This window comes from Struthio camelus, chromosome 6 (assembly GCF_040807025.1).
Source record: "Struthio camelus isolate bStrCam1 chromosome 6, bStrCam1.hap1, whole genome shotgun sequence".
NCBI lineage: Eukaryota > Metazoa > Chordata > Aves > Struthioniformes > Struthionidae > Struthio > Struthio camelus.
Window position 1 is genome coordinate 40493572 of NC_090947.1, and position 13896 is coordinate 40507467.

The window sequence follows — 13896 nt, forward strand, 5'->3', positions numbered from 1 at the left end:
CAGAGTCCATTGAACTCTGCTGCATGGCAGCTAGCTGCACGGCAGGATCTCCCCTTGAGTAGGGACATCTCTCAAGGTTACTCCTTGAGGTCAAGAGATTCCTTACCCACAACAGATCCTCAGTAAGTGACTAATAGCACACTGAAACTTTGCACACTTTGCTAAGTTACCTCTTTGACTGATTGTGCGCATAATCCTTGGACATAAACTATTGAGCAAGTCTGGAACTAAGACTGGATCCAGCTGCACCTAGACTCCTCTGAGGAGTTTAGAAAGTAAGGGGGTCCTCTCTGAACCTTGTGACTTAGTGGGAGGGTCTCCTTGACACTTTTGTCTGACCCTGTCCTCCACGCAGTAAATAACTGAGTGAATCTTGCCATCGACCCTTGTTAAATCACTGTCTTATTTACGATTGAACTTTGTTAAATCACTATCTTATCTCAATAAAACATATCACTGCTTCTCTCTTATGAGTGAAGTGCATCACTCCCTTTCCACTCCTCCTCTGCAACAGCGTCATAACAGGCTACTACTATTTGGAAGATAATTGTCCAAATATAGAGATGGTGTAGAAATAAAATAAAAGACCTTATGCTGTATCCTCCTTAACAGGGTATCTGTTATCTTAAGAGGCTATATTAAGAAGAATCTTTAAAATAAAAAAAGAGAAAACAAAAATAAGAGAATAAAAAATAAATAGTAAAGTAATAAATAAAGTAATCAAACAATAAATAAAACAACTAGCTTATTCCTGTATGATAAAGAAAGAGGAATCAGTGAAATGATGCGGTGAGAGAGATCATTGGTCAAGCACTGCAATGAGAGAATATCAGCAAAGGAAGAGGTACTTACGGTCACACTCTTGATGACCAGGCAAGATCAAGGCTGCATTTATAAAGATCAGAGAAAAAGACGCAGCACTGATCAGTCTAGACAAAATTCTTGACTCTTGTCTAGATTGAAAGATGATGCTTAATCCGAGCCTTCATCCAGATACGCGACCTATTTTGCATCTTCGCTCTTTCAGTTAAGCCAAGTCAGGTATTTATGATCATTGGTGTGAGATGCTTAGGGTTTAAAGATCACTGTACCTAATAACCACTGATCACTTCAGAGGTAATACAAGTCACTTAGATTTTGAAGATAACCATCTAACGTAGAAATTGATCATGAAGATGTCTTATTTAATCAAAAGTTCTGTATTATGATTATTCATCTTAATCCTTCAGAAACACTGACAGGCACCTGTTCTATGGTCTAGAAACACATACCAATGCTTCAAACTGAAGTTCCTCATGTCCTCAGTAATCAGAGGGAAAAAAGCTGTAAAAATGGCACATCTGGAAGGCTTACGCAGACCGTGAGTCAAATACAAGAGCTGCATCAAGTTACAAATAATACGTTTTCAAAACCATCCTCTTTTACACCTATGAGGCGGGTACTATATGCTGTGGGCATATGCATATACAAGCACTAAAAACAAAGTGAAGCCCAGGTTCTGTTCTGATTCAGGAAGAAGACTACAATTTACGAGTATCACAGGCATAATCATGCATTTCCTCATTATCTCCTATACAGCTACTTGATAGGATTCCATCAACTCAGACTTCTGTAGTTTGAGTTGTAGTTCTGTAGTGTTACTGAAGTTTTTTCCTGGTACATGAGCGTGCGGACTTCCCCCCCAAAGGGAACACTGTTGACATAATACTGAGAAGAGTCAGGAAAACATATCTAAAAGAGAAATACCACAAAGATCGCCTTCATCAGATCCATCAGGACAATCTCTTCTCCCATTGCAAAGCTTCTCAGGCTGTAGGCAGATGGAGGTATCATTAGCACAAGGGTATTTTGGTGGTCCACACATATAGCCCTCGCAATTATCCTCATCAGACTGATCCTCACAATCAATATCGCCATCACATAGCCACGCTTTGCTAATGCATCTCCCTTGGAGAAAAGAGACAATAAACACAAGAAATCAGACTGGAAGCAAACATTGGAAAAAACCTTCAATAATATTACACAGAAATCTATTTGTATTCTGCTTTTGTATTAACAGTACTTAAACTGCTTTTGTATTAATCTGCTTTTGTATTAACAGTACTTTCCTCTTAGATGAATAGAAAGCAAGCAACTCAGGCTTATACTCTAAAATATGAGCCAAATCAATGTTGACAGCCTAATTTTCTAACCAAAAATCAATTCTAATTACTTCCATGTTGAATAAAACTGCATACAGTTAGGACACATCTTCATAATCTAAGTTAAAAATACTGAATTATAAAGTGTTTTAAAAATGTATTTCTCTTTTGCTTTTCTTCCTCTCTCCTCTCATATTCTACTCGAATAGCCTTCTGGAAGAGTTTTTCAGTTTTATCTAACCAAGGTTCAGATCGTTTCCTCTACTCCTCAATAGGGGGAAAAAAATTCCACTTTTTGCTGACCACCATCAGAGACGCAGCATAGGCTCTTGACTGTGAAAGGTGTTATGATCTTCCAGAAACATATAGATATTAAAGTAGAATCACTCAATCTAAGAACGTGGTAGGTGAAAAATAACAGATGATAAATGCTACCATATACAGGTGTGTAACTGTGTGTCTGTGTGAGTACACAAATGTGTATATAATTGTAGGTGTACATGTGCGTGTGTGTGTCCAGAACTGAGTTTTTGAACTCTCAAGTTCAAACCTGTTACCTGCTCAACTCAACCTGTTACTTGCTAGCTACAAGCAGTATAGTTGGTTATAAATATTGGTAACACTGGATTAAACAGAAGTGACACTTACTGAATACTCCAATTAATAGAGAGACATGAGGCAGATCCAATTAGGAGGCTGATCTTGCATTGTGCTTCTGCCTATAGACTACTGAGATGGAGAAACCTGGGCTGGAATGGGAAAGATCCTGGAAACGGGTGGCTCCACAGAGAAAAATCCCTGGGGACACCCAAGGACTGGCTAGTTAAGCCCAAGACTGGACACTGCCAGACAGTTGCACAGCATGACTCAACATGATTTCTGCCCAACTTTCGCCAACTACCTGCAATCTTCCAGCGGGGAAGTCGAGAACAGGAGAATATGACTTTATTGGGGAGAAAGTGAGCATGTGTAGGAAATAATCAAGTAGGGTAAAAGCTCAGATCTTGTTGGTTTCTTAAATATCTGCCAGTACCAAATCCCCTACAGGCTGTTGTTTACTCTATCTCATCCATGACAGGGATTCATATAAAACCACTTCAAAGCAGATATTATACAATTGTCCACACAACATAACCACTGCCCCTAGCTGTAACTCTACTGTCTGCTATATACAGTAACTGACTTCAATTTTCTTTAAAATAAACACTTGCTGGTTAGCTTAAGGTTAGTGTAATGCTTCTAGATTTATTACTTTATCCTTCTTTTAATGGGAAAGGTGCCATCTTCCTCATAGGATGGAAACTGGATAAGAGACTGGATAAACAGGAACAATGAAAAAAATATTTCTGAAGCATTCCATGAGGCAAGTGTCAGACTACTTTTATTGCTGAAGAAGAAAAGGTATAAATTGAAATTTCAGGATCATACTACAGTGAGTATGGTGGCAAATAGCAGAACATAATCTCACCAGTGCAAAAATCACCTGGAAAACTTAGAGAGGGGTATCAATTAGAATGGGAAGCTTTCATCATTTTGTATAATGGTCAAAATCCCAAATATGCTAGAGACAGCATCTATGACACAGAAGAGAAAATGTCAGGGCCTAAAGAAGAGAGCTATTATAATGGAAAAACAAAAGGTGCGCTTAGTGATACCATGAAATGAAGATTAAAATTAAATAAATACAATTCAGAAATATTATATATAATTTTCTAATTTACTAGCTATGGCAGTTTCTTTTCTTTAAATTCTTCTTAGTCAACTGAATCCTCTACCTCCAGTCAGACGTTTCATCATATGGAACTATCCTCACGTCCAAATGGGTTATTAAAGCAATTCTGCAAGTTGTTCAGCTCTAAGGACCTCAAAGCAAGAGAAGGGGCGGAGTAGGCAGGGAACGAGCAGAAGCAAAATTGTCAAACCCAGCTTCTGATCAATAGCCTTCCAGTCACCTTTTAAGTCCTCACTGCTTCCCATACCAGAGTTCTTAGTAAATCTTATCTTCCAGAACTCGTCTCACACAATATTCTCCTTCCCCAGTAACCTTCTCCTCCTCATCATACCTCCCAGAATCTGTAGATTGCTCCTACCAACTTCCTCATCTGAATCTTTCTCTAAAAACCTTCCTTCCCACTTTTCCTCAGTATCAATTTCTCTCTCTTCCTCACACCTCACTTGCTCCTTGACTCTTGCTCTCCACACCCAAACAATGCTTTCCCTGCTGTCCTCCTCTTCCAGTATTACGGTGACAATTACCCCATGACTTTACTTCCTCTCTGCTTTCACTCCTTACCTGCTAGTCCAAATAGTCTTTTAAATATCTAAGTAACATATTAAAAAAAAAAAGCCACAAAAAGCACAACAGGATAGCACACAGGATAGCATTAAAATGATAAGATACAAAATTAACTGCTTATTGGAGGAAGTGTAAAAAACAGTAACTATGAAAAATATATAGGACAGTTTAGATCCACTGCTTACTGGACTGAGGTATTCATGAATCCTTTGCATTTGGCTTCACATAAAAAAAACTTGATTATGATCATTAGAGTAATTAAATGACATTTCAAGTGAGATTGCACAGATTCTGTTCTCCGTCCAGTTCTACTAACTGCAAACTAGGCAGATGGGATAGAAGTGAAAGATTTAAGCAGTATATTGTCTATCACCTGCATTCATTTTGGAAGATAGAATCAGAATTTAAAATAGTAAGTTGAAAAAGACTCTCTAATCTGATTTAAAAGCAGAAAATAAATGGCTAGAAGCAGCCCAACAGCAGGCAATCTCAATTAGGTATTACTGTGCCTAATATCCCTTTGCTACTCAAAACTCTAGTTTATTGTTTATCACATCACAACAAACAACTGTGTGATGTTCTTGCAAAAATGAGAAATGTCATTCCAAGCTCTGTTGACAGGAGCGCTCTGCAGTACTTTGGCTGACTTTGAACACCAGATTGTGCAAACTGGACAGTTCCAGTGAGACTAACAAAAAGGATAAAAGTTTTTAAAAAGATAAAATATAAGAGAAAAAATTAAAAAAAAAATATTTGTATTGTGTGTTCAATAAAAAAGGTGATTACGCAGAAGTACGACAGAACTCTTTCAATAGATGAAAGATTTTTTATACTAGCAAATAGAGGAAGAGAAATCAATTAAACTTGTAGCAAAGATGATAACATATTAGTAAAAAATATTGAATTATCAGAGTCAAATTACTAGCAGTCCATCTGTATGACCTACTATTCTAAGTTATAGAATATCCTCAACTGAATTCTTAAGGGTATCTCAGAAAAGGAACTGAATATCATGATTTCTTGAGGTCACCACTACTCGAAGTAGAAAAATCACATTTAGCTAAAGGCTGACCAATGCTATAATTGCAACATGACATTCATGTCTGTGGCACTGTGACAGATTTAACTAGAACGAACAAAAACCTATGCAGTAAGAGAAGATCTTGCAGTCACTATTTGGAGTCATAAAAAAAGAAGCAGGTAAAAAAAAAAAAAAAAGTGGGTAGAGACATTTCACTTTTGCTGTTCTCCCCAACTGTCATCACTCAAACACAGCTGTTTCACTTTCCCCCAAGCACATTTTTTCCACGCAGAACTATTGGAATTTTTGTCAGAAAAATCAGAGATTTCCTTCTCAGATAGCACCCCCAAGTAGTATACAAGCGGAGGATTATTCAGCTTCTCTTAAACTGAACAATTTTGAAAAGTGTGGAAGTCTAGACATTATTTCCTCAGAATAATCTACATAGAAAATAACATTTATTCTGAAATCTTAGAGGATCATGACAGAAACAATTTCTCACAACCCTATTATTACCTACTTGCTTCATCTGGAATGAAATTGAAAGGCACCCTAACTAAAAAGTTGATTTTGCAATTTTCTGTTTCAGTGCATTGCCAGCACGCCTCCTCCAGAAAAACAGTTTTGCTCATTCTAGAATTGAGGGAAGGAAAACAAAGGAAGAAGAGTTATGGGTAGAACTGTCAAGAGCTGACTCCGAAAGTGACAGTTCCACACCATCAACAGGCATGACTGAATTTTCACCTAAATCAAAGCTATATTTCCCTTGAATTTAGCAGATCCTTGATGAAAGTAAGTTCTGCTGTTTACATGTTTAACTGTTTACACATGTATGTGTCAACCAAAGAATTCACACTTCATCCTTCACAACGTAAACCCGGTGAGATATTGCTCTCCTGTGCAACATTGTGTACATGGTATATAAGTATACAACGGGGAAGCACAGCTTGAGCACACTTTTTCTCCATTGAAGCACTAGGAAAAGAATAGTATCATGCAAATGTATTTCTTGTGGCAGGCTGCCTATTTCATTAAAAGTCCCTTTTAACTTATTGAAACTGTTTCCTTTAACAACTACTTGTTCCATATACCCTTAAGAATACCCTTGTTTGTAAGAACAAAAAAGGAAATGTTTTAATTATTTTGTTTAGATAAAATTCTGTATTTTGTATTTATTTAGACAAAACTAAACAAAACTGAACTAAAATTACTAATTTAATTATAATCCAATGTAAAATTTGCTTTTAAAAGATATTTTATTTCCAGTATTTCATTAAGCTTTGAAACTGATTCCAAAAATATATATACATATATAAATTAATTCCATTAATATAATGGTAACCTCCTACAATGAGATCCTTAACTGGACTCTCAAGAAAATTCCATCTAACCATTGTTTTATAAAATATCCCCATGTAAACATTAGTTAAATCACAGTCTTTTCAGATCTTTTTAGCTAAGTATACTTAAAAAAAAATCCATTTTAAGCTTTCTCAGAACATGTGTTTTTCTTCCAATGTTTTAGCTTGAATTCTCTGAAGTCTTCTAACTAATTACCTCATACCATTTCAATCAACTTACTTGTAGTGTCCTAAATGGAAAACAGAAGACAAGCCATCAATTTTGTATCATGAGTCCGCAAACAGGTTAGACAAAGTATATTAATACTCTTTTCCTGATGAGAATACATTTAGTAACATCACTTCAATAGTATTAAAACACTGAAACCAGTATTCAAATAGTAAATTTATGACAAAATCACATACACATAAGAAATGAATAAAAAGAAGCGCAAAGCATATCCTTATGTATATACTGTACCTGTACTCTTGCAGGAGAACTTTGTTTTCTCATCACACAGCCGTATGGTTCCATTACAGCCTTTTTCATCACTACCATCTTCACAGTCTTTTTCTCCATCACAGCGCCACAACTCAGGAACACAGTTGCCATCAGGACTGCACTGAAATTCCTTCCCATTGCATCTTCCAGGAGATGGAGTTTCTTAGCAAAAATAGGAGTTACATTGAAAAATTTGCTCACATGAGTTTTTTTCCCTGTCTGGTCTACAATGACATAGACATACACATGTACTTCTCTAGCCTCACCTTTGCATAGTGCTTATTCTAAACTAAAGACAGGATAAGTAGGAAGTGGACATATATGCTGACACAACTGGATCTTTAGGTCAACAGAATGGTTCTTATGCCACTCATATTATACTCTCGCCTCTGCTCCAGCTTCTCATCCCTCCTCCTTTCTGACCAAAGTGAAAACCGCTGTCCCCAAGCGCAGCACTCAACATTCGTTATTCCTTCCTAACTAGTCACTTCAACACAAGCTCCAGACAAGTTCTCTCTTATTCTGCTCACTTCTGTCACTCCCCCTTCACCACAGGCTCAAAGTATATGCCACATTTTTTACATAGCTGTCAGATAAGAACGAATTTGGGAATGTAAGGAAGACCAAGGCTGATGAAATTTTCCTGTTGCTTTGAAAGCCCTTCCTCTCAGCCTCGAGATTCCCTCCTTCCTCTCCTTCCCCCACTTTAAAACAAATTCCATCTCCTACTTTGTAAAACACAGGAGGTGTCAAAGGAATGCTTCAGTCTGGCAGAAATCAGAACAGTCATACGTCTACCCCAAATTACCTAACAGTTAGGAAGGACCCTGTTAGACTCATGCTGTTACAGCACTGACAGACTAGCTGCAGCCTTTCCAAATTCCACAACAACAAAAATAAATTCAGCGCAGCTATGGAATCAGTCTTCAATGGTTTGAAGCACAATAATTATGTGATTTAAATTATTCATCATATATTTTTCTCATCTGTTTTCAAGTTGATATCCTTTTCAGTTTTGTTTTTGCCCTCACTTTGCTAGATAAACCATTACCACTATGAGTATGTCTACTATTCATAACATACTAATCATGGTAACACGTATTTTAAAGCAATTATAAAGTTGTACAGTCCTGTTTGTACCAAAAAGCATATTGGAATAAATTTTTCTAGTACTATCTATAACTGAATTTTTATCAAAAGCTGCCTTGCTATCTCCTAAATGATCTGCATTCAATTGTAAGCAAAGACACTGTTCCTGGACAAGTGTACACCATGTAGCAGAACAGGACACCGAAGATGTATGAGCTAAATCTGACTGTGTAAAACAGTGCTATTTCAGACTGTGATTCAAATCCCAGAGTAACATAGTATCGTATAAAAAGGTAGAGGAGGACTTAAAACTCTGAGATGGCAGTGCATGGAGGCAAGTTAATAGTTCTGTTCCAGACTAACTTTTTTATACAGATAAGTAATAGTAAATTTTGTAAACATAAAAACCAAGACTCTTTACTCATGCACAGCATTCTGCTGATTCATCTGTTCGTATGAGGTCTGCAGATAGATTTAGAATGCTGATTCATGGAAGAATGGCATTTGAATGAAATTGTATTTTGTTAAAATATGTTTCAGTTTCATGTTCATGTTTAATGTTTCAGTTACACGATCAAAATACTGTTTTTTAATCACATGTCTATGAGAGAGTTACTGCATAAAAATACCGGAAAAATATGAAGCAGTAACTTCAGGAATGTTGCTTACTGGCTGTTTATCCAGGTAGCATGTATCTCTATTAAAAGGATAGAAATCATGTTTAGCATATTTCAGTAAAGCAAAACCATGGAATTTATCTCAGTATAATATCCATTTTGTTTTCAAATATATCATTCTTCTACAGTATGCTTCTGTATTGTTACATTACATCTGAAATTTTCAAAGCTTGTTGAAAAACGCATTAAGCAAATTCCTTCCAGCGCCCTGTTCCAGTGATGTCCTGAAAGCAAGCTTCCTCTTAAATTATAAAATGCATATGCGATGCAGTGATGTAAACTGCCCCTTCCCAGTCATCACTCTGTTCTATTCTTCCTTTCTCTGTAATTATCTTCTCTACCAACTGCTCTAATATTTCTGTGTCCAAAGAAAAGGTAGACTTCCATAGAGAATAAAAGCGAAAAGGAGAGAATACATGGGCAAATTTCTCAGTTGGTTGAACAGGTTTACAGGGAGTAGAGAAAGACTGGCAATTTTGAACAGTTAAAATGGAAGAAGGAAGTTTGGAGACTATATATGTCCAAGAAAAGAAGAAAAATGCTTAAGTTATCCTAGGTGGGTTCCAAGGCGCCTATTACAGCACTTAAAAATACAATTGAAATATGGTTTGTATGTTGATTGGTCAGTTATTTAAATTAACTATTTATATTACCAGCCCTACACGACTTTACACCGTAATTTGTAGTTACGGGATAACACTTTTCATGGTTATCTGAAATACATAAGAAACATGATATCTAGCATGTTTATTCGACTCTGTATGTGTCCTTCGAGGTTACTAGAACCTAGTTCCTATCTTTACACACTGATGGAAGACTTAGAGATGTACTGAGGGATGTGCATTTTACAAGGGATGCACTGAGCTTCACATATTTTCCATCCCAACTTTTACCAAGGTTAAGAGCTTTCTCCTTTCCACTGACTGAGAAATGTATTCATAATAAAGTACTAAAATGCCAGAAAAATGGCTAACCTTCCTCCGTGCAGTTTGCTTTGGTTTCATCACTGTAATCTCCACAGTCGTTGTCACCATCACATGCCCAATGACCTGGGATACATCTGCCACTAAAACATCTGAACTGATCGGCAGAACATGAGTGAATACAGCCTAACTCATCACTCCCATCGCCGCAGTCGTCATCTGTGAATATTATTTACATGAATTACATTAATATGAACATCTGTCATTCACATATGCGCTCTTTAGGACAAAAGAAATATCTACACTGTAAAGTCTTCACCTTCCATACTGAGGGATGCTGTTCACGTGGAATTTGCCCAAAAACGACAAAAAGACTACCTATTGTCCCTGGAACAGTTTTGTTTTCTAAAAGCAGAAAATATTTTCATGATGACTTTCTTATAATCAAATATTACGTCATACTTTATTCTACAAAATGTGCCATTTGCAACTATTTCCATATCCACTGCATCATTCCTCATATGCAGTCTCAATTTTTCAGCTCTCAATATTAGGTCAACTATATTTATTCTCTGACCCGTTACAAGCCAAACTCTCACTCTCAGAAGAAGAGAATGAATATCAAAACAATCTTTACCTCATATTTATCATATTAATTTCAGATATCAAACACTTAGTACTTGCCTGAATCACAGAGCCATTTGCTGCTAATGCATCTTCCATTTTTGCATATAAATTGAGTTAGCGGTTCACAGGTTGGGAACTCTGTGGAAGTATTCAAAAGAAATACAGTAATGCTTTACTATGTATCATCTTTAGTAATACTCTTCCACCCTTATACATGCATAAATTACACAATAAAATGTATCGTAGCAAACATTTGCATCTGCCAGAGACTTAACTGGAGAGGAGGAAAAGGAATGAGATGGAAAATAAAGGATAGAAGGGCTTTTAACTGTAAATGTGAGTCCAAAGCACGTACTTAATCAATCTGGACCACTGAAATGCATGCTTCTGCATCATATGACATGGTCCTATACTCCCATCACATCAGGGCTTTCTTTGCCACTATGCATCCTAATATTTATAAGTAATTACAGCATTATGATTGACACAGGAATTGTGTTTTCAATATATATATTTTTTAAAAATGTTCTGTAATTGCAATAAAACTACCAGTAAAACACAGTAAATAGAAGACTATAAAATGAGAAGGTTAAGCAGCAAGTGAAAGAACAGTCAAGAAATAAAGTTACTGTGCAAGGACATAACGAAATCCAGAATTAAAAAGTCAATATTTACAATCATTTCCTACATGTATTCCATTAAAAAAATAGTAGAAACTGAGACCTTATCATTCATAAAGTACAGGCTCATCTATAATACATATTAGACATTTATTTAAAAAAATAAAGTTCCATATGCTTCTGCTTAAAAAAACTTTTTTCATCACAGACTTTTCATGAGATCAGCTGGGTACCTAGGTATGTTCATTCATGCTAACAAAAATACGCAACAGAGCTCGTATCCATTCAGTTTTGAAAATATGATAACTATTTCACAAAACACAGAAATTCATACAAACCAATTTGAAAGTCTGACTTGATTCAAATGGGTAAGTCAGGTGCCTAAACGCTCTGGACAAACCTTCAAGAGAAGGATATACTCCTCAATAACTGTTAAAACACCTAACGTAAGCCAAAGAAAACAATATGAACAATCCTCTTGCACTGCAGCCTAAGGACAAGCTTCTCCTTCAATAAAGAATTTCAGGTTGGAAATCCCTATGTACTACACCCTAAATGCAACGGAAAACTGTCTGAAATGGTGCATAATCCTGGCAACCACACCAAAACTGCCCAAGATTAGAATAGGTCTCCCAATGATATTGCTCATGGCATTTTTCCATCTACGTTGGGTTGCTGTAGTGTTGTTTCAGCTGAATCGACATAAAGCCAAACTTCACAAAGAATTTGAAAATTGGCCCACGTAGTCGTTCAGTACCAAAAGGTCCTTCCAAAATTCTAAAACATGCTACATAAGCACAACTTTTCCTTATGACAAGGATTGCAATATTTAGTCAATGAAGTTCTGCACTTGGATTTGCGGCTTCTTGCTGCCATTTGTGCAGAAAATAATTGAAGAGCTACTATTTTTTAAAGAAGCTTAGGGAAACTCCTTAGCTCAAAACACACAAACAAAGCAGCAAACCAGCTGCATCAAATAGAGTTTAGAGCTCACCAAGAACACTGTAAGACTGAAGTGATTATTCTTCTGCTTCAGCAGATGAAAAGGGTGGGACGAAAAGCTAACACCACCACTCACCCACCATTTGTCAAGTTTGTGGGATCCAGGCTGCGGGAGGAGGGGAAAGAGGTTCGTCAAAAGAAAGCTCTTGCTTTTGGGGGAACACTTTGCAATGACAACCAAAAATCCGTCCTAAGACAAGTAACACAGGTCAGCAAACGAGATGGTAATTTGTTATGGATATGCCTGTGTGTTTCAAGCAATGATAAAAGCTATTTTTAATTTGATCTTTTATTTGTTCATTAATTCTTCTACCAATCAAATGTAACTCCTGTACTAAATCTTTTTTTCCTCCTTTTTCATACTTGGACACCTTCATGACTTTATTTTCTTTATGTTCATCTGCCTACGTAAGATCCGTATAAAGAGACAGAAACTAATTAAAATGAATTGTGAGGTACTACTGCTATGACAATGATTTACTTGGAAGTAACTTAAGACCAAGAGCACATCTTCCTTTTCACCTTCACAGGGACATCCTGATGTTACATTCCATCTTTTTTCCTTCCCCTGTACTGTCCATATTTTTTGACTTACTTTGCACCTTGGCAATTTCAGCTTTATTTTTATTGTTTTAAGCCAGAGCAAAAGACTTTCAGTTTTCAATGACCCTGATTCAGTGCTCCCCTTCTAAATTTTCTTCAGGGATTCTGTCTCTGTCATCTTTATATGACACCCAATATATATCGGTGTTACACAAGGAGTCAGTCTCCCAGCTAAGACTTTACAATTTTGTGACAAGCATGCAAGCGTGTGTGCGCACGCACTGTTTCCCATTAACCCCTTCAGATTTCCTGTGTCAGCCACCTTCTAGTATGCCAGGAATCAAACACACTGTGAAAGACAAATTCCACATGAAAGCACGAGGTAGATAATTCCAAGAAAATTATGGGCAGCAGAAATAAAAGTAGGTTTCTATATCCTCACACACACACACACCTCTCTCTCCTCAGCCCACCACAGAATTCCCAGAGACCTCTGCAGTGTCCCTGATGTTTACTTCTCAGAGCTCTAATCCTGCATCCTAGAGGACACACACAATACTACCCCTCCCTCTCCCTATGGCCTCCTCAGTATTCCTTTCCTATTTCAAAACAAAGAGATGCACCTCTTGTAGCTGATTCATAGCCATCCCTGCACTGACTACCAGATTCCTGCTGATTACCGGCAGACAGACAAAATAAGAAAGGTGACTCTTGAGCACACAATAAAGTCTCTCCCATTAGCCTGGAATCCACTAACGTAGGTTCTCTCCACCATCCAGTTGTCCTGTAAAACCTCCATTTCTTTGAGACTTCTTTTGTCCTTTGGTTATTGAGCATAAATGGCATGACAGAGAGAACTGATAGACAGATGGACATGATCGTAAACACTGTTTCCTTTGGCAAAGTAAGAGAAAATATAGAGGGCTTATCTTCAGGTCTCTTTCAGAACTGCTACGCTTCTAAATGTGTTTTTATCTTAAGAAAAAGTATGTGCACTAACATACTGGCATCAGCCTTCTGGTCCTGCTCACCAGAGCTGCAAACAGGCAAAAGTATACATAAGCTTTTGAAACAATAGAAAGAGCCAAAGTTATTTACAGCTGAAGACTAGTTCA

At 37.0% G+C, this 13896-nt stretch overlaps 1 protein-coding gene across 2 annotated transcripts in view; it reads right to left on the minus strand.

The window, feature by feature from the left end:
* Window positions 1-13896, minus strand: part of LRP1B (LDL receptor related protein 1B) — a 741350-nt gene that overhangs the window by 245218 nt on the left and 482236 nt on the right. For both annotated transcript variants that reach the window (XM_068949290.1, XM_068949291.1), the window contains 4 exons: window positions 10674-10754; window positions 10041-10208; window positions 7280-7462; window positions 1747-1947 (listed from right to left, as the gene is read on the minus strand). In XM_068949290.1, coding sequence (XP_068805391.1) covers window positions 1747-1947; window positions 7280-7462; window positions 10041-10208; window positions 10674-10754 — 633 coding nt within the window. The remainder of the gene's footprint in view (window positions 1-1746; window positions 1948-7279; window positions 7463-10040; window positions 10209-10673; window positions 10755-13896) is intronic.